Source organism: Triticum aestivum, chromosome 7B, assembly GCF_018294505.1.
Source record: "Triticum aestivum cultivar Chinese Spring chromosome 7B, IWGSC CS RefSeq v2.1, whole genome shotgun sequence".
NCBI classification, from domain to species: domain Eukaryota; kingdom Viridiplantae; phylum Streptophyta; class Magnoliopsida; order Poales; family Poaceae; genus Triticum; species Triticum aestivum.
The window spans coordinates 689,900,750-689,919,188 of NC_057813.1; the positions used below are offsets into that span (position 1 = coordinate 689,900,750).

At 44.1% G+C, this 18,439-nt stretch overlaps 1 protein-coding gene and 2 long non-coding RNA genes across 4 annotated transcripts; all 3 read right to left on the bottom strand.

The window, feature by feature from the left end:
* Positions 1-1,096: 1,096 nt before the first annotated feature.
* LOC123160175 (uncharacterized) lies at positions 1,097-1,601 on the bottom strand. Its single transcript, XR_006480030.1, has one exon. It is a non-coding gene; the product is annotated as an uncharacterized lncRNA (long non-coding RNA).
* A 697-nt stretch (positions 1,602-2,298) lies between these two features.
* On the bottom strand, positions 2,299-6,778 carry LOC123159399 (magnesium transporter MRS2-B). Its single transcript, XM_044577224.1, has 5 exons — positions 6,069-6,778; positions 3,474-3,602; positions 3,032-3,373; positions 2,884-2,931; positions 2,299-2,680 (listed from the first exon to the last, which is right to left on the bottom strand). Exons 1-5 carry the CDS (start codon positions 6,660-6,662, stop codon positions 2,450-2,452), a joined length of 1,344 nt encoding a protein of 447 aa, XP_044433159.1. The 5' UTR covers positions 6,663-6,778; the 3' UTR covers positions 2,299-2,449.
* A 3,679-nt stretch (positions 6,779-10,457) lies between these two features.
* LOC123160027 (uncharacterized) lies at positions 10,458-12,674 on the bottom strand. Of its 2 annotated transcripts, XR_006479958.1 has the most exons (4): positions 12,229-12,674; positions 11,641-11,747; positions 11,279-11,526; positions 10,458-10,890 (listed from the first exon to the last, which is right to left on the bottom strand). It is a non-coding gene; the product is annotated as an uncharacterized lncRNA (long non-coding RNA). The 2 variants fall into 2 exon arrangements; XR_006479957.1 differs by having other exon boundaries at positions 10,458-11,526.
* Positions 12,675-18,439: the final 5,765 nt, after the last annotated feature.

The following is an 18,439-nucleotide window of genomic DNA, read 5'->3' on the forward strand; positions in this document are numbered from 1 at the left end:
TTGTGTGGCTCTTGACAATGGATTGGTGCGGATGGACGCAGCTTCAGTGACTTCATGTCCCACCGTAACTTGGCCTCCTCTATCAGCCCTCCATTAAAGATCCAACCGACCGAATTGATTCATATTTCAAATGAATTTTTTAAAGTGTTCAGATAAATTTAAAAAAAAAATCAATAAATTGCAAATGTTTTGTTTAGTATTCTGTGAAAATTTCAATCCATTTGGATGTATAGTTTGTGAATACACTTTTTTTATTTATTTGAGCTCACAAAGCTATTTAATCACAAACCATACAATCCAAATGGGTTGAAACTTTCCCAGAATACAAAACAAAATATTTATGATTTACTGGATTATTTTCAATTTTTACTGGATTATTTTCAATTTTTTCTGAACACTTCAAAATTTTCAGTATGGAAATAGGTCAATCTGGAGAGTCGGTTCTTTAATGGACGGCTGATAATGGGGTCTAAGTTATGGTGAGACTTGGCTTCGTAAGGTCACTGAAAGCCGCGTCCATGGCGGACATCCGTGTGGTTCAGTGTCTGTCTGTCTTGTGTGGCTCTTGACAATGGTATCCACTCCATCCATGGCGGATCCTGCGCGCAGGAAAGCGACATCAATGGGCGTCGTGCTGGGACACGTACCTTCATCCTCCCGATGACGGACGACCAGATCCACTGGGTCTCCATGGTGAACTCGCTCATGATCGTGCTCTTCCTGTCCGGCATGGTGGCCATGATCATGCTCCGGAAGCCATGATCATGACCTGCGCGGAGATCGCCGTGGTGCTCTGCTACTTCCAGCTCTGCGGCGAGGACTACCGGTGGTGGTGGAGGTCGTACTTACCTGACAACAGCCGGCTCCTCGGCGCTCTACCTCTAACTCTACGCCGCCTTCTACACCTGCCTCTACTTCACAAGGCTCATCTACTCCTCCCTCAAGATCGACTAGACAATTTGTTAACTAGCATGCCATGGCGTGGTTGGTTTTGAGATCAAAAGAGTAGCTCTGCTAATTCAGGCGTCATCTTAGGCGAACGGGTGAACTTCAGAGAATTAACCATGTTCAGCAACAGATAAAAGAAGACTATGTATGCTCAGTGAAATCTATGCATGTTCCACTGATAAAAGAGTACATAAACAACAGAACACACGCGATTTATACACCGTACACGGAAGGGGGTTGGATTTTATTACTATTACGCGGCAGCGGCTAGTACGCTAAGCTAGACGGCGTTCGCCTCCCTCAGAGGAGGGCGGCGACGATGGCGGCTTCTCAGGTGCGCTGAGCCAGGCGCTCGTTGTGCCTGTCGCGCTCGCGCTGCCTGTCGTCCTTGCCCATGAACATGAAGTAGCCGACGGTGCCGACGGTGAGGAGGCCGCCGACGGCCATCGTGGTGGGGCTGAAGCGGCGCATGGGGCTGGACGGGCTCGTCGCCGACGACGACGCGCGCTTCAGCGGGTCGTCGGCCATGGAGGCCCACGCCTTCATCTCCGGCCACATGGTGGACGGACGATGCTCCTCCTCTTCTCGCTGCCAAGCTGCAAACTCCGGCCAAGCTTTCTTGTTTGCCACTGCTGAGATGAGCCCTCGGAGAAGGACGAGAGGGGCCTTAAGTGGGCATGTTAAGCGGCCACTGGAATGCATGGCAGGACGCGTGGCGCGGTGTCACTGCCACGTAGTGGGACGCAGCGCCAGCATACCCTCCAGCTGGTGACTCAGCGTCAGCATACCCTACATCTGGTAGTACTTCTTTTGTCTCGGGAATGAACTAGTAGAGCTTACATACCGACGAACGACCGTAGCACAAATTACATAAGCTACTACGAGTAGTAAAAACAGTTTTCTCATATGGAATTAGAAGAAAGCCCTATATATACCCAGCATACTCTGTTAAAATTACGGTAATGCTAAAAATCTGACACCTGATTTTTAAGCATGGCAAATGGAACATTTTTTACGGCAAATTTAATTGGGGTGAGGATGGCAAATTCAGTTGGCGAGCACGGCAATTTCCACACAAAATAAATGAACCAAGACGGATTTGCCATGCTTGCAAACTGGACTTGATTTCCTCGGCAAACACAAATTGCCATAGAAAAACATTTGATTTATTGCCATGATAAAAAATCTAAAGTCAGATTTGTAGTGGAGTCCTAAAACCATGTACATACAAGAATTTTATATCTATAACCACCCCAACAAATACCTGTTTTTATTAATAGGCAAAATATTTGGAAGGATGGATGGTTAAGACTTGAGAACTATTTCTATAATAACCCATTTACAGAAGAGTAAGGAAAAATTATATGTTTTCATTTGATTTTGTAGTAGGTACACGGCAAGCCCCTGAAAAAATGTTGATTTACATGGATTCAGGTCTTTTTGGTCAAGTACCTTAACAGAGAATAGAAGGTTGAGTCCGCATAATGACGGGAGCTTATATCTACAGGGGCATCAGTCTCTTGTACTTGAAGAACCAGACGAAGAAGCAGAAGACGAAAGCGCCAACCACTCCAGTAATGATCAGCACCCACTGGAACGCGTTCTGGATGTTGAAAACGTCGGTCTCGAAGTTCATCCCGAAAACACCCGCGACCACTCCGAAAATGGCGACGACAAATGTGGCGGTTGTTAGCAAAAGCTCGAACTGGATCAGCTGATTCCGCACGTTGTCCTGGGAACAGGAGAGTGAAGATCGATTAGTATAGAGACAGCAGGCAGCAGTATGTGAAATGCATAGATCCTACATGCATTCTCCTGGGAACAGGAAACTCAAGATAATTCAGTTAGTTCATATAGCAGGCATCGATATGTGAAACGCATAGATCCTACGTGCTGGTAAATTGAATGAGAAGAGTACGAGATATGCTGATGTACCAGCTGAATGTTGATAAAATCTTCGGTGTCATCAATATACTCCTTCAGCTGAAAGAAGGAAAACAAAATCAGTCATAGACCCGTCGACTCGCAGTTATATAAGAAAACACAAGACATCTTGCAATTTTGAATAAAGGTGACTCCTTACCGAGGTCAGCTTGTTAAGAGTGCTGTCGATGACTACAAAATATGCTTCTAGTAACATTTCAAGCTCCTCAATATGTTCAGTCACTGTGTTATCTGAGCTCTTTACACTATCATGTCTACTTCTACACAAGCTGTAGGTTTTCTCCAATTTCCGTGATTCTGTTGGTGACGAGACTGGAGACACGGGAGCTGAAACTGAAGTCCCAGCAGCTGCTGCGTTGAAGGTCGCCAACGACTGATCACCAAACACAGATGATGATTCCATCCTCATCTTTTTCTCGGTGAGATACATCTCAGCCATATCTCCATCATCATCCATCAGTTGTTCTATTTCATCCCTGACCTATTGCAAGATACAACGGCAATTATATAGCAGGACTAACTTAGAAACATATTATCTGAAGAAAAAGAGAAGCAGGATTCCTATTAGAATGCAAACTTACCTTCTGGACTCTTCTGGTCAGAGCAACTAGTCTACTTTTTAGCCGCCGAACACGTTCCAGATTTAGAGTACTAATTTTTGATGTTAGCTCATCCAGTAAGGGATATGCTTCAATTTCCAATTCTGCTGCCTGAGAAAGGCAGAAAATGCAGATTAAGACATGCTCCAGTTTGAACTGATATCAAGATCATCATGTTTTGGTGCAATGAATATTATTTCCAATGAACTTGATGAGGTAAGAGGGAGGCTGCCGACTTCAGAGATATAAATTATATTTCATAGCTGAATAGTAAACATAAATACTCCCTCCGCCCCAAAATAAGTGCCTCAACTTTAGTACAACTTTGTACTGTACTAAAGTTGAGACACTTATTTTGGGATGGAGGGCTAGCATATAAGTTAGCATGAGCTATCTGTGAACTGTGAAGTATCTCAAAGAGCATGAACTGTACAACTTGTAACCATGGTCACTTTCTGCAACAACAAAAGCTAGAGAATTAATGCAGACATTGGTACAGGATCATGTTCAGGTGATGGTTCTTGTATGAAGCCTTTACAAGATATTTTTTGTCAATAATTAAAGCTTTCAATGTCCTGGCTAGAAGCTTTTTGAATAAACTACGAACAAGCAATACTTGCATCCATCCATTCACTAATTATTGACTACTACTCCCTCCGTCCCGAATTAGTTGTCTTAGATTTGTCTAGATACGGATGTATCTAGACACGTTTTACTGTGTCAGGTACATCCGTATCTGACAAATTTAAGACAACTAATTTGGGACGGAGGTAATTATTTTCAAACCAAAAGCATAATTTCCATAATACATCCCAAACTACAGTGGAGCACAGCAGCACACAGGTAGTCTCTGCTTAGGATTGTTGTGCACTGTCGCTACACTGTGGAATCATGTAGTTGTGAAGAAAATTTACGAACTATAGTAAAAATCACTGTTATATTCCCAACAGATAGTTGTCAACTGATCTATATGCTAGAAAAACACTACTCCCTCCGTTTCTAAATATAAGCCTTTTTAGAGATTTCAATACAGACTACATACGGATGTATATACACATACTTTAGAACGTAGATTCACTCATTTTGCTCGGTATGTAGTCCGCATTGGAATCTCTAAAAAGGCTTATATTTAGGAACGGAGGGAGTATATATTCAAAGTGCATTAAGAAAATCGCTATGTCAAGCCAAGCCTAAATCTACTCCAGTTCTCTTGCAGCTACGTAATATCAGCTTACCCTTTATCAAGATTAAATAATGAATTGCTTATTTTCCAACATAATAACACTATTGGCTGGCCTAGCAAAAGGGAAGTAAAATAGTAATGTTAGTGTTAAATATTTCTGCATAACCTAATTTCTCGGTTCAAACAGTTATATTTTCCCAATTCCATTACAGAAGGTGTCTCCAGTCCCATATAGTAGCCTCATAACAACTCCCAAATCGAAGTATGCAATCATAACTATAATCAAATGGCAAAAATCTGGCACAAGAATACCACTTCAGAGAGGGTTCAGGTATAAGCATATGAGATAGATGATCCAAATTCTGAACAAATACTTCAGGTGACCTTAGATCAATTAAGCTGTTGGAGATTGATAATGTAGTGTCAAGGTTTTAACAGAGAAAGCATCATTGTACTGGTAATGAAGGGGGAAAGGTATCAAAGAGAACACCTACAGAAGGAAAGAATATGCACATAGGGAGGTGATGACTTCTTAAACAAGAAAACCGTCACCTCTAAACACCCAGAGTGACCACTGACCCTTTTTGCATTCAAAGATCTATGTTGGTATACCTTTTCCTCTTGGACCTATATTTCTCAGACCAATGGTTAAATAAGCTTAGACTTTCATCCCCTTCCTAAAGCATAATGTACCACAGATGTTGAAATTTCAAAAGCAAAAAAGAAATGCTATGAAAAGAATCTCTAATTACAGATGTAGCAGACTGGCGCCAACTATTTATTAAATTCCTTAGTACACCTCCAAAGAGAGGCAGGAGAGAAAAACGTCAACAATCAGTGATAATTTTGATCCAACTAATACCAAGGAGCAAGCCTATAATCCATTGCTTGGTTAGGAGGCAAGGAAGTTGAGGAGGGAAGGGGAAAGGGAATTAAGGAGGCCAATTCTAACGTACCTCTCCCCTGGTCCCCTGTTAATTCAAGTGGGATAGAACATCCTCCCAAATCCCACCACCACACACCAACCAAGGGTTTGGGACTAATAACCAATTTCCTGAAGCATAATCCCCCAACAAACTCCCACCTGGAAACTCCCATTCCCTATTCCCCAAAGTAGCCAAACACGCTTTGTTTCCTGGGGATCGAAGGCACTGACCCCAAATTTAGTGTTTGCCCACCATGACATCCCTTAGTAGTATCTAGTATTAGACATTCGGATGAACTTAGCCCACTCCAATTCTATGATCAAACTAAACAACAGTATTGCAGAAAATTTGTACTAGAATAATTATGGGATCATCGTACCATGACTAAGTAATCACAGCAGATGCACATAAAGTGATTTTAGAGGGGGAACGCAAGGAGAATGGTGGAGCGCGTGGTGGCGTGGGTACCTGGGCGTCGAGGAAGGAGCAGGCGGCCTCGAGGGCGAGCTCGAGGGCGCGGAACTCGAAGGGGAGCTCGTCGCCCTCGGCGCGCTGGAGGAGGCGGCGCTGCAGCTCGGCGGCGTACTGGAAGACGTAGCTGTCGAGGGAGTTAAGGAGGAGCACCTCGTCGGCGGTGATGACGCAGCGGATCTGCTCGAGGTTGACGACGATGGCGCGCTCCCGGCCGAGGACGGTGGAGGGGTAGACGAAGAGCGGGTCGAGGAGGCGGAGGTCGCGGGCGGGGAGCTCGCAGCGGCGCATCATGGTGGCCTTGTCGACCTCGAGCGTCTGCACGGAGGCCGTGGCGGCCTCGACGCGGATCCAGCTGCGCGTGCCGCCGCCGCGCTTCTTGAGGTTGGGCACGTCGAGGCCGCCCGGGAAGCGGCGGCCCCCGGCGAAGGAGGAGGCCGCGCCCCCGCCCCCGCCCCCGGGGGTGGGGGTGGCGGTCCCGGAGTGGGGCACGGAGGGGAGCGCGGGGGACGAGGCCGACGCGGCGTAAGACGGGTACGCGTAGGGGTAGGGCTGGTGGTGGAGGAGCGGCTGCTTGACGGCGTCCGCCATGGCCGGCGCGGCGGTCCGCGCCGCCGCCGAGGGGTGTGATTGGTTCGGGACGGGATGGGCTCCTCCCTCCCGGCTGTGGGGTCTTTTCGCGGATGGACCCCTGGGGAATCCGGGATTTGGAGGTCGGTTCGTGCGGTGTGTTGCGGTGCGCCACGCGCTGGCAGTTAGGTTGTGTGGAGTTCAATGCGCTCGCGTGCTGCTGGATCCTCTTCGTCAGAGAATCTATTATTGTTTTTTTTTAGAGATTTGTTTTTGTTTGGGAGAGAATTGAGAGGACCCAACCACACATTAGAATTTTCTTTTTTCAAATATCCCTAATAATTTTCAAACTCGATAAAAAATTCAGATGCAATGCTTTGGATCATACACCGATCCGAAAAAACTACAGAGCCAACGGTTGTCTTTGTTAACTAAACTGACAGTTACAATATAAATAATGTTCTTTTAATGAGATTACTCAAAATTAAAAAAATTTTTCTTATTTTTCTTGGAACTCCAGACCCGTTTATCAACCTCTTGTGTAAATTAACATGAGCTACACCTTTCCAGAGTTACGCTTTTCTTGTTTATCATTTCCAATTTTTATACTCCTCTTGCTTAGAATGGTATGAATGTACTAGAATAGTTTTTTTTCTCCTAAATTGGTGTATAAATATATTAAATTAAATATATTTCTTGATGAAAAATAAGAGCATTGTGTTTTTTTAAGAAATTGTGCTTTCTAATGTTTCTAGTGTGGTCTTCCTAAAAAATTCCTTTTACTCACTCTTGTACTAAATCAGCGACAATTAATATGGTTCGGAGGGGGTACAATCCCTGCGAAAAAAACCTAGTCGCATTTTTCTATAAATAACAGTGAAGAAAAGAGGTATGTAGCACATTGCATAATATGTGTACGCCCAAAATGATGTCTATTGACAACTAAAAAAAGATGTCTATTGTTCTTTATGTTGAATGACATGTGGTGTCTTATTTTTGGGCGACGGCAGTCATGCATTTTTTTTATTTCACTTTTTCAGGGAGCGATGAATATTTGTTTTACCATGACATCAACGGTTAGCAACCGGTCGTCGCGATACTTTCCCCCTTACAAGAGACCACAAAATCCTCCTTGTTCTCTTAAAAGGTCATATAGAAGCAAAAGGAAATTTGAAATGGGGCCACCCAAATTGCCTTGATTTGACAATAATGGGGCAAAGTGTCACGGTTTGCTGAGAAATTTGACGCGTAACAGTCAGCACATTTATCTAGTTACCATTCACGGCTCGCTGTCAACTTTTTGAAGACTGTTGAGAGCTGCTCATGTCGGTTGCAGGTTACTTTAGCAAGGAAACATGGGGCGAAGAAAATGACAGGTTAGGTAGGGCAGAAGATGTCCGTGTTCAAAGTGGTTAAACAACAATCCTAGATTATTTAATACAGTACAGATTTAGGTAACACAACTTAAGTTTCAGCATACATTAGGCGCAAGAAACTTTTTATTATGAAAGTCAAGAGACGTGATGAATTCTTGAACCATTTCACCGGGAAAAAAATGGGAAAAAATGCAAGCAGGATCAAGCAAAACAAAGGGAAAAAAATGCAAGCAGGATCAAGCAAAACAAATGGCTCGCATTTTTTTACAGTAAAAAACTGAACCATTTCACCGGCAAATGTCATCAGTCGGTGCCATTATCACTGAAGAAAGCGAAGGGAGCGTTCCTTCCATCCATGGAAATCCAAGGAAAAGAGGCGTTTCTGAGCCACAATTTGGATTAATTCCTCTGATTTTTTTTATAATATGCACAATGGAAATAAAATGTTCCTACCGGATACAGTTTGGGACCGCCGCTTGTGTCGTTGATGGATGGAGTCTCTCTCCGTGCCTTGTCCTAAGTGGTCTGCGAGACGGCCAACACACATGTCTTTTGTTGCTTCTCGCAATCGCCACACGTCCTCTTCCTGCCACCGCGCTGCTCTTCCCCCCCTCCCGCTTTCTTGTGCCCTCCTGCGCCACCATGGAAAGAGAGTGAGCAGGTTGCGACGAGGACAGAATCCTTGTTGATGATGTTCATATGCAGGAGTAAATCATGTAGTTTTGATTGGTCAATGCCTATGAATGTTCATCTGCAATGAAGAATCATGCTCATATCTGCTGTAAGTCAGTGATTTTTCTCATTCAGTTATGTTCTTCTCTCTACCAATGTCTTTTTACAAATTTCAATGATAATTGAGGTGTTGCATACACTAGGATGTTATGCTTATGCAAAGAAATATATATGTATGTTTCTTTTTTTTCAGAGTTTCAGTTAGTAGACTGCAGCCTTGAATGTTGCATAATAATGCTTAATGTTTTTTTGGAAAAAAAAGTGCTACTGAATATTTTGGTGTCAATGAACTTGTAATCTAAATATTAACTGTTAATAGATACTATTGGATAAACCATAATTCAGAACTACTAGGCAATTTATATTAGTGATGTTTTCCTTTAAACATTGTGAATGAATTAGATGGCCTGGTGTTGGACTTGCCATGTCAAATTCTAAAAATACAGACTTTAATCTGTAAGGGGAGTAGTTTAGAAGAAATTTTTGCTGGCTCGATCAAGTTCTGATGTGCTTATTCACATATTTATTTCCTTGCTTTGCAGGGCAAGTGTTCAAGTCCAGGAGTTGTCTAGAAGTCTGCAGCTATTTGAATGACCAATTTCACGACATTGTTGTGTTTCCAAACCACAAATCTGACCTCTCATAGCATGTATTCTTTTACTAGCAGTATCTCCCTATTGTAGTCAATGAGCTGCCATACCAGTCCATGTTGCTGCCAGCTTCAAGCTTTTTCAAAAATTCACTATCATATATTTTCTGATATCTTCTATGATGCTCTATTCATGTAAGCGTACTTGCCCTTTTGTGTCTTGCAGATATGCCGATCTGTACATTACTTATATGATGGCTTTTGTTCCGTTTTATAAAAGAATTGGCAAAGAAATCATCATGGTCGACATTGTTACTGAATTTGGTTATGGATGTACTGATTACATTGCATATTGTCGAGTCATATGTTCAAGGATCGGAGGAGTCTTCTTCTACATGATGACTGCTGTTGCGGCAGTTTTTTTGTTTAATCTGTTGAAAAGTTTGTCAGTTCTCTCAACTTCTCATCCAGCAGGTAATTCTCAGCCGGTAAGTACTGCATATTCACCTTAATCTCTTATCTCTTACTTAGGTACTAGCAAATTATGCATGAAACCGTTATCATTATGAATGATTTCGAATCAGCACCTTAAATTTTAGGGTATGTGCTTAGGTACTATTAATCTAGCCATTGACTGTTGTAGTTCTTTTGTTCGGATATATGGTATTTGGCAACATCACCTCATGACTACTAGAATCTGCAAATAGCCCTAGGGCCTAATACCCTAAGCAAAAGGGCAAAAACACTAGGGAAACCATTTCCCCTAGTGTATACCCTAGGGAAATCGCCCTAGGGCTTCAGTGGTGGGGAATCTCGGTTTCCCTTGGGTGTCCAAGGTATACCCTAGGTAACATCTACTTTCCCTTGGGTTTCCAACTCTAGGGAAACTGGCGACAGGAGGCCAGCCCCACTGACGTGTAAAGTATGTTTCCTTTGGGTTCGCTTTGTTCCCTAGGGAAATCTTCTATAACGACCGTTAACCTATACTACCCCTTGAGTTTAGGAACCCTAGGGAATCATTACTTATAAATAGTATGGTAAAAACACACACGTTCGTTGTATTTGCACAAATCTATAATATTTTTACATAATCACTCCAGAAAGTTGAAGACACAAAAGCGACGCGCGCACACACGCATATATATTAACCATCATCATTTTACATGACAACAACCAGGAGCTTACAAAAGTACCCCACAGTTCACAAAGTGTCATCAAAATAGGATTGTCACACACACTATGAATCATGTAAGTCACTGATCCAAGAGATCACAACCATCAGCATGTGCATGGCCAAAAAGAGAAGTTCAGGTTGCACTTAATTAAGTATGCATATCCTAGTAACAAGCATTGGCTTCCAATTAATCAACACAAAAAATTTATGCCACTTCCTTCACCATCGCAAGAGACATCTCAAAAAGGAGGTAGTTCGTCACCAGGTGGAGAGAAATTTCCAGTTTGCGTCAAACAAGCCAGCAAACATTCCATCTTCTGCTCCACGCGATGTATTATTCATATTTTCAGCACCATTAGTTGATTGACCTGTGGAGGGCTACAGAAATGTCTTTTTTTAGAATCTTGAAATATCAAATTATAAATAATGACTACAAAAATCCTTAGTTGATTAAACAGCAAGATAGATGTTAAACTATGTAGCGATGATGGGCGTGCATTGTTATATATAAAAGGCTCAAGCTACTACAAATACCACAAATGCCTCCTTTTCAATCAAGGACCTAGAGAAGAGAACATAGCAGAGGTAGTACCATAGCTTCAAGGCTGTTGTGTGATTAGTTGTAACATATTGTGTGGGCAAAATAGCTTCAACACAATAGCAATAAAAAACGGATGCACATTTGCTGCTATAGTGCAACCTATCCCCTTTCTTTTCTTATTGGGCCGATCTGGTGTTATTGCCTTCGAAAGAAATATGTACATACCATTTCTGGAGCAAAGATCGGAAACGAAGTGGTTAATGTTGAAAAAGCTGGAGGTGGAGGTATAACAATACATGGAATCTCAGGCCCTTGAATTCCTTGAAGGGATGCGATGGTCTGAAATTTTTACACACCATAAGAAATTATGCAGACCACCAAGGCTACTCTCCATTGTAGTCTGGACAGACTGTTAGCACACCATTTGGCCTTCTGACATTTTTTTTCTCAATGTATGTAATTCTAACCAGTGCCTAGCACAAGAAAATAGATATAAGTTAAACACACCCCAAGGTATCTCATAGTGTAATATGTCAAACACCTCAAGGTGTGCCAAACAGTAATGTGTGGATTAAATGATAACTCACGTGTCCCCATCAGGTCTAATCAATGGACGTTCGGACTCATTTGCAATAGTCAGTAGAAGTGCTGCGGAACCTCTTAAGAATTTGGGGAGTGGAAGCCACTCGTCATCCTGTAAAATTGAATTCAGCTGCATTAGTAAGGTCCACAAAAACACACAACTAAAATTATACATTTCTGAGTTGACATAAGTATAGGAGCAGAATATATGTGCATAAAGTCATAAAATAACTAGAGATAAATATAACCACCAGAGATACAATTGTAAGTTCAACACAAAGGAAAAACAAGAAGATCATCAGTGTCCAGATTTAAAAATACATGGGGGACAATGTAACTTTAGACAGAAGAAAACTATTAGAAATCGTCGATTGCTTCATGAGATAATTGCAAGTCCACTCCATCTTCATATTCTGTACTAGACAAGGTTAAAAAAAAGTTTTCCAGAATTATGTCAAGCACATTTCAGATCGAAGTACTATGCACATGCTCGAAAGTTAGCCTATTTTTAGATCTACCAGTAGGTTCACTTCCCTTAATTAACTAACGAAATCTGATTAGAAATGTGATGGAACATGGCCATGTGAGCTCACCTAATTAAGCCTTGGTTCTGCTTTCTGAAGTTGAAGCACACGTCTATGGCTGCGGCAGATTGGTCTCGGTCGTGGGCGGCAGGGTAGGATCCACCGAGGGCGGCAGGCTAGCTAGGATCCGTCGAGGGCGGCAGGGTCGGGCGAGGATCGGAGCGGCGGAGACCTCCGGTGCGTCCGAAGCTACCGAGGGCGGCCGGTTGGTCAAGGCCCACGCCACCGCCGCCGGCGGCGGCTGCCTCTGTAGCGGCAGCCGCGGGAGCCCAAGTCTGCAGCGGCGGAGGCCGCCGCCGCCTACAATGGCGATGGCTTGAGGAGGGCGCGGGCGGCACCGCGATGGATGAGCTGCGCCGCCGTGGTTTTGGTGTTAATTTGGCGGCGCTCTCGGCACTGGGGTGGGATTTGGGAGGAAGCTCGTGCGTCTACAGGAGAGGGATTTGGGGGGAAATTGCCTTCGCGCGTGTACAGGGGAAACTTTGGCGCGTGTACAACCAATTCTAGGCGCGCTCGCCTGAAAAACTGGCGGGCTGGATACGCGCGTGATACAACCAATTCTGCGCGCGCGTGTACAACCAATTTGAGCTAGCCTATTTTTTTCTTTTTCTTTTGTACAGACGCAAGAATTTGAGCTAGCCTCTGCAATAGAATATACTCCCCTGTACACGCGTATTTTTTTGTGGGACTGTACACGCGTATATTATGTATATACAGTAGTAAGTACTCGGTACTATACTTATATTTTTCCCATCAAGTCTGTGCACAAAATAGAATTTATCAACTTACATTCCCAAAAAAGTGATCAATCAACCTATGGTTTTCTTATAGAATTACATTTCCACATGTATATATTTTTCCTATAGAATTAAATTTATATATCTTTGATGGGTATATTTAAATATAACTATTAGGTATAAAATATATATTGAAAATCAAGTGTGTGCAAATCTCCCTAGAGTTAACACTACACACCCTAAGAATACTTCACGGTGTTAACGAGAGAGCTCCCTAGGGTTTCATTTCTTTACCTTAGCCATAGCCCTTTCCTAAGGGTTTTTATAAGTAACCCTAGGGAACAGTGCCAACGTGGCATTGGATTGATCCCATCCAGAGAATACCCCTTGGGTCTGGCAGCGAACTCTAAGGAAATAATACTACCCCTTGGGTTGTTAGTTCTTACCCTAGGGATACTTTGTGTCCTTAGGGTGTCCAGTTTGGCTCTAGGGAACAATTTTAGCCCTAAGGCTATCTGCAGATTCATTTTTCATACAGAAACATTGTGTTTCATACTCCCATTTCATGTTTTGTGGATATATAATCTAATTGTTTGTTTTCTACAGAAGCTTGTTGTAGTATGGATTTATTAGCTACTGAAGTGGGCATTGTGAGCTGTCAATCAACTAAAGAGACAACCCTCAGAAGAATTTTAATTATTTCTGCAGTAAGTTAATTCCTACGAGCAACGGTAGTTGTTTTCGGAATTTATTTGATGGATGGTCTAGATTGTCTCCCTATCTATTTCCTTGCTTGGTATGCCTGGAATTCATAAGAGGCATGCGCCCGTGCAACTGTTTGTGTCGGTGTGTGCTTGCGCGTGCATTCATTCCTGTTAGATCCTATAAGTCTTTCATTCCTGTTAGATCCTTTAAGTCTATAAGCTCTTATATAAGAGCATTTTCGACACTACACTAGTATAAAAAACGCTCTTATATTATGGAACGGAGAGAGTATAATTAAATAATGTTCTTACTGATTCTCAAAAAAAAATGTTCTTACTTTTTCTTTGGGAACTCAACCCATTATCAACCTCTTGTGTAAAATTAACAGTGAGCTACACCTTTCCAGAGTTCTGCTTTTCTTGTTTATCATTTCACAATTTTATACTCCCTTTGCTAGAATGAGTATGAATGTACTAGAATAGTTTTTTTCTTTCTAAAATTCGGTAAATATATAAATTAAATATATTTCTTGATTGAAAATAAGAGCATATGATTGTTTTAAGGAAATTGTGTTTTCTAGTTGTTTCAACTGTGATCTTCCTAAAAAAATCATTTTACTCGCTCTTGTACTAAATCAGCGACAATTGATATGGTTCGGAGGGGGTACAATCCCTGCGAAAAAAACCTAGTCGCATTTTTCTATAAACTAGTTAATTGCCCGTGTGTTGCACCGGGGCATATATATTCCGGTGGTTTAACACAAATCATGTGTAATATATACTTTAGTATCCTTGTGCACATCGGGCGGCATTGTAGAATTATTTTTGCCGCTATACCACCATCTGTGCCATACACCTCAAAGCTCACCACCTCTGTCATAGCGCATCCAGCTTGCAATTCCCTCTTCCACCCCAACCCATACACACTTCGAATTTCAAACACGTAATTGTGCAGTTATGATATATTATACCATGTGCTTGTGTTAGCCAGGCGTGTCTACAGTTTTTTTACCGTGTCACGTACACCGCTCCCTCTCCCCCAGTCACTCTTTCTCCCTCGATATATCTCTCCCTCTCTCCTTTCGCCCCTCCCACCGTCCCTTGTTCTCGCTTTCTCCCACCCTCCATCACTCCTTGCCGCTAGTGGAGGGGACTGGCATGGAGGTCGAGCATGTCGCGTGGCTAGGGTAGGGCAGAACCGTTAGAGGAATTGGGAATGGGAGCTAGAGCAAGTCCAACAACTCCTCCAAACTATCTCCCCTAAATCTATGCATAGGGGACTCCCCTATAAAGGTTCTCCCGGACAACTTGTTTTAACTCCAACAACATTCCTAAATCTCAACCTCTAGATATATTTCAATCTTTCATATTTTATTTATTTTATGAAACTACAAAATTCATATGCTCACCTTTGTGAAACCCTGCATATTTAGTTGAATGATCAAAGTATTGCTAAAATATAAAAGTAACACATGCATAAACAACCAAATAAAAAAACGAAATTGTATATGTCATATAGCAAGGTGTGCATGCGTTGCGACCAAGAAACCAAATTATTATTTCTTTTTATTTCACAATTCCTTGAATATCTTTGGCAACCTGAGCCGAACAACGCAAGTCCAAAAGAAGAAAAATAAACAATATTGACATCAAATATAGGTTTCTAAGGGGTAACTGATGGCGGATCTAGGACCCAGGCCGGGGGGACCTGGGCCTGGGGCGTGAGGAGCAGTTCCTTCATATACTATAGCACTGTTGGTATTGTTTAGCACTGTGCTCACTCTGTAGCAAGGTTGGGGCCCGGGGCGAGGCTAAATCCTGAATCGGCCCCTGACTGATATAGCAATGCACGATGCTTGCAAATAGGCATGACGAATTCAGGAAAGCATAGCTCCGTGGGTAAGTGAGAGAAATGTGTAGACACCTGAGATCGTATGACCAGGCAACACCAACAGCTTGCTGGGGAGACTGAGGTAATTAAGATCCCGAGTAAAGATGCAATTACAAAGACAACAACATAACTTATTAGCGCATACCATATATATTTCAGTCACTTTCGGGAGGGAGACATGTCTGATCGAGCAGCCACGTCTTTGTTCTTTCGATGATCAAAAGAGAGTACAAGGGCTAGAAGCGTCAGTGGAACGGCCTGCAGATTTCACAGTAACAAAACAAATAACTAAATTGAGACATGCAGCTCCATGTGAAGATGCATATGCAAATAAATCAAGAAGCATCAGCGTATATATTCCTATAGTAGACTTAACCATTTGATAAGATCCAACCCCTGACAATTTAATAAGTTAATTGTGTGATGACAACAATTTGCCTAAAGACATTTTTGGTTACCAACACAAGTTTGAGATCTATGAAGTGCAATCGTGCAATGAGTACTACTTTTCAGAAATCTTGAAGGATGAGTGTAAGAAATCATATTCGGATCAGTGGTAGACTGGTACAAGAATCACAAAATCGTATTTGCATATATGAAAAATAAATACAAGCAGCTTACCATGTCACTGAGGCCAAGCATCATGCAGTCACCAGGAGTGCTTCCTGGAAGAATACCGCCCAACAATTTCCTAGCGAAGAAGCTTCCGAAGCTCTATATTTTTTGTAATTAGCTGCAACCCAGACCAGCTGTTCCTGTTTGTTACTGTGTGAACAAACGGATCTTTCTGCTGTGTAGCTGGGCCTCACATGACTTACAAATGATATGCATATCAGCAAATGGAAATCGCAAGTGCGTTATTTAGCAACAAATCCCTGTTACCAGCGACACTGTAGCCGTGTTTATGCAGAAAATCAACAACAATTCTTGCAACCGGGTAAACGGATCATTAGATTTTGGTCAACAATCTAATGGATTCTAATGCAAAAAATCAAAAACAATCCTTGCAGCCGTGTTTAGCACCTTCAATCCATTGAGTTAAATCTGAGTTAAGTCTAACTTAACTCAAGGGACTGAAGAAGAGCATCATGAGATGAAAACAGATAGAACATGAGAGCCTGCGATGCAACCTATCAAGCGTGATGAGAAGCACAGTTTCTCACCATCTCCTATCCATGGTAGAGAGCACGCAATGCTGAAGTGGGCAACGGAAAAACGGCCGCTGCTATGAGGGCAAATTAATCGGAGGAGAAGAACGGCGCTGTGGTGACGGCGGCAGGCCATGAGTTGCTTGGGCCTTCCGTCGTGGACTGGCATCCCAACCCGCAGGAGGGGCGCCGGAGATGGATGGTACATGGGATGGGAGAAGGACGGCGTGGTGGTGGTGGTGGCCATTGTTAGCCATGCTAAGCTCACGTCATAGGCTAATGTAGTTTTCTGCTTCAAATAAACGTTGCATGCCTGCAGATGTGACACTTCCATGCAGCATGCACGTAGTAGATGGGGACGTGCAGTACGCACGATCTCGCTCCGTTCTTTCTGTTATAGTTAACCCGGTCAGCTTAGCGCGCTTGTGCATCTAGAGGTTGCGGGATGGCGCGGCCAATCCGGATCACAGCGAGCTGGCCGGGGTAGTTAGTCGTTTCCAATTTTGTAACAGAAATAAGAAGAAAAGGTAAGAGCAGAAAACGCTGCGCAATCGGTGGCAGCACAAAACTGACTCTCTCTCTCTCGTTCGTCTATCTCCGTCTCTCTCTCTCGCTCGACCTCATCTCTGATCGCTCTCGCTAAGTCCGGCAACAACAATTGGCATCAGAGCCGTGGTGTTCGATCGACTCTCCGGTGGCTGGCGGTGTCCGATCCGCGGCGTACCATGTCGGATAGCGAGGAGGAGAAGATGAGCAAGACCGGGACCAAGTCGCCGCCGAAGACGCCGACGTCCAAGGCGCCGATCGCGCGTCTCACCGGCAGCGGCAGCGGCAGCGGCGAACTCCGCGTGGTGGAGCGCGTCGTGCGCGAGGAGTCGGGGACGTCCATGATGCTCACCCGTACCAATTACCAGGAGTGGGCGCTTGTGATGCAGGTTAAGCTGCAAGTCGCCCGCGTCTGGACCGCGGTGATCGAGGACGGCGCCGAGGAGAACGACGACCGGCGCGCGCTACAGATCATCCTCACCGGCGTTCCGCCGGAGATGCTGCGTGTGCTGGCTGCGAAGGACACGGCGAAGAAGGCGTGGGAGACCATCAAGACGATGCGGATGGGCAGCGAGCGCGCTCGTGAAGCCAAGGCGCAGGTGCGCCGGCGGGAGTTCGAGGATCTCCGTTTCAAAGACGGGGAGTCCGTCGAGGATTTCGGGCTGCGGCTTTCTGGCCTCGTCGCCGACCTGGAGCTGTATGGCGACCCTGTCACCGAGCACAAGGCAGTCCAGAAGTTTCTCCGAGTGGTGCCGCGGAGGTACCGCCCGATGGCCATGGCGATCGAATCCTTGATCGATCTGAAAACCATGTCCATCGAGGAGCTCGTCGGGCGTTTCTCTGCATGTGAGGACCACTACGACCTCGACGACGGCACGCAATCCACCGGGGGCCTTCTGCTCACTCATGAGGAGTGGCTGGCCCGGGAGAAGCTGGGCAGCGGTGCCGGCGGTTCATCGTCCGGCGGAGGAGGCGGCGGCAAGAACAAGTCGCCGGGCAAGCCAAAACCTCACGGTGGCGGCGGTGGCAGACCTGCACCGGGCAGCGGCAGCGCGGGAGGATCCGGCGGCTCAGGCGGCAAGAAAAAGGGCAAATGCCATTATTGCAACAAGCCGGGTCATTGGAAGAAAGAGTGCTACACCAGGATTAAGGAGGAAGAAGAACGTGCAAAGCAGGGGCAAGCACATCTAGTCT

Bases quoted from the DNA above. Each gene is read 5' to 3' on its own strand.
- LOC123159399 (XM_044577224.1), bottom strand. From the start codon at position 6,662: ATGGCGGACGCCGTCAAGCAGCCGCTCCTCCACCACCAGCCCTACCCC. The intron at 3,374-3,473 runs GTAAGTTTGCAT...ATCTTGCAATAG, and splicing joins TGACCAGAAGAGTCCAGAAG to GTCAGGGATGAAATAGAACA. The intron at 2,681-2,883 runs GTACATCAGCAT...TCCTGTTCCCAG, and splicing joins ATTTTATCAACATTCAGCTG to GACAACGTGCGGAATCAGCT.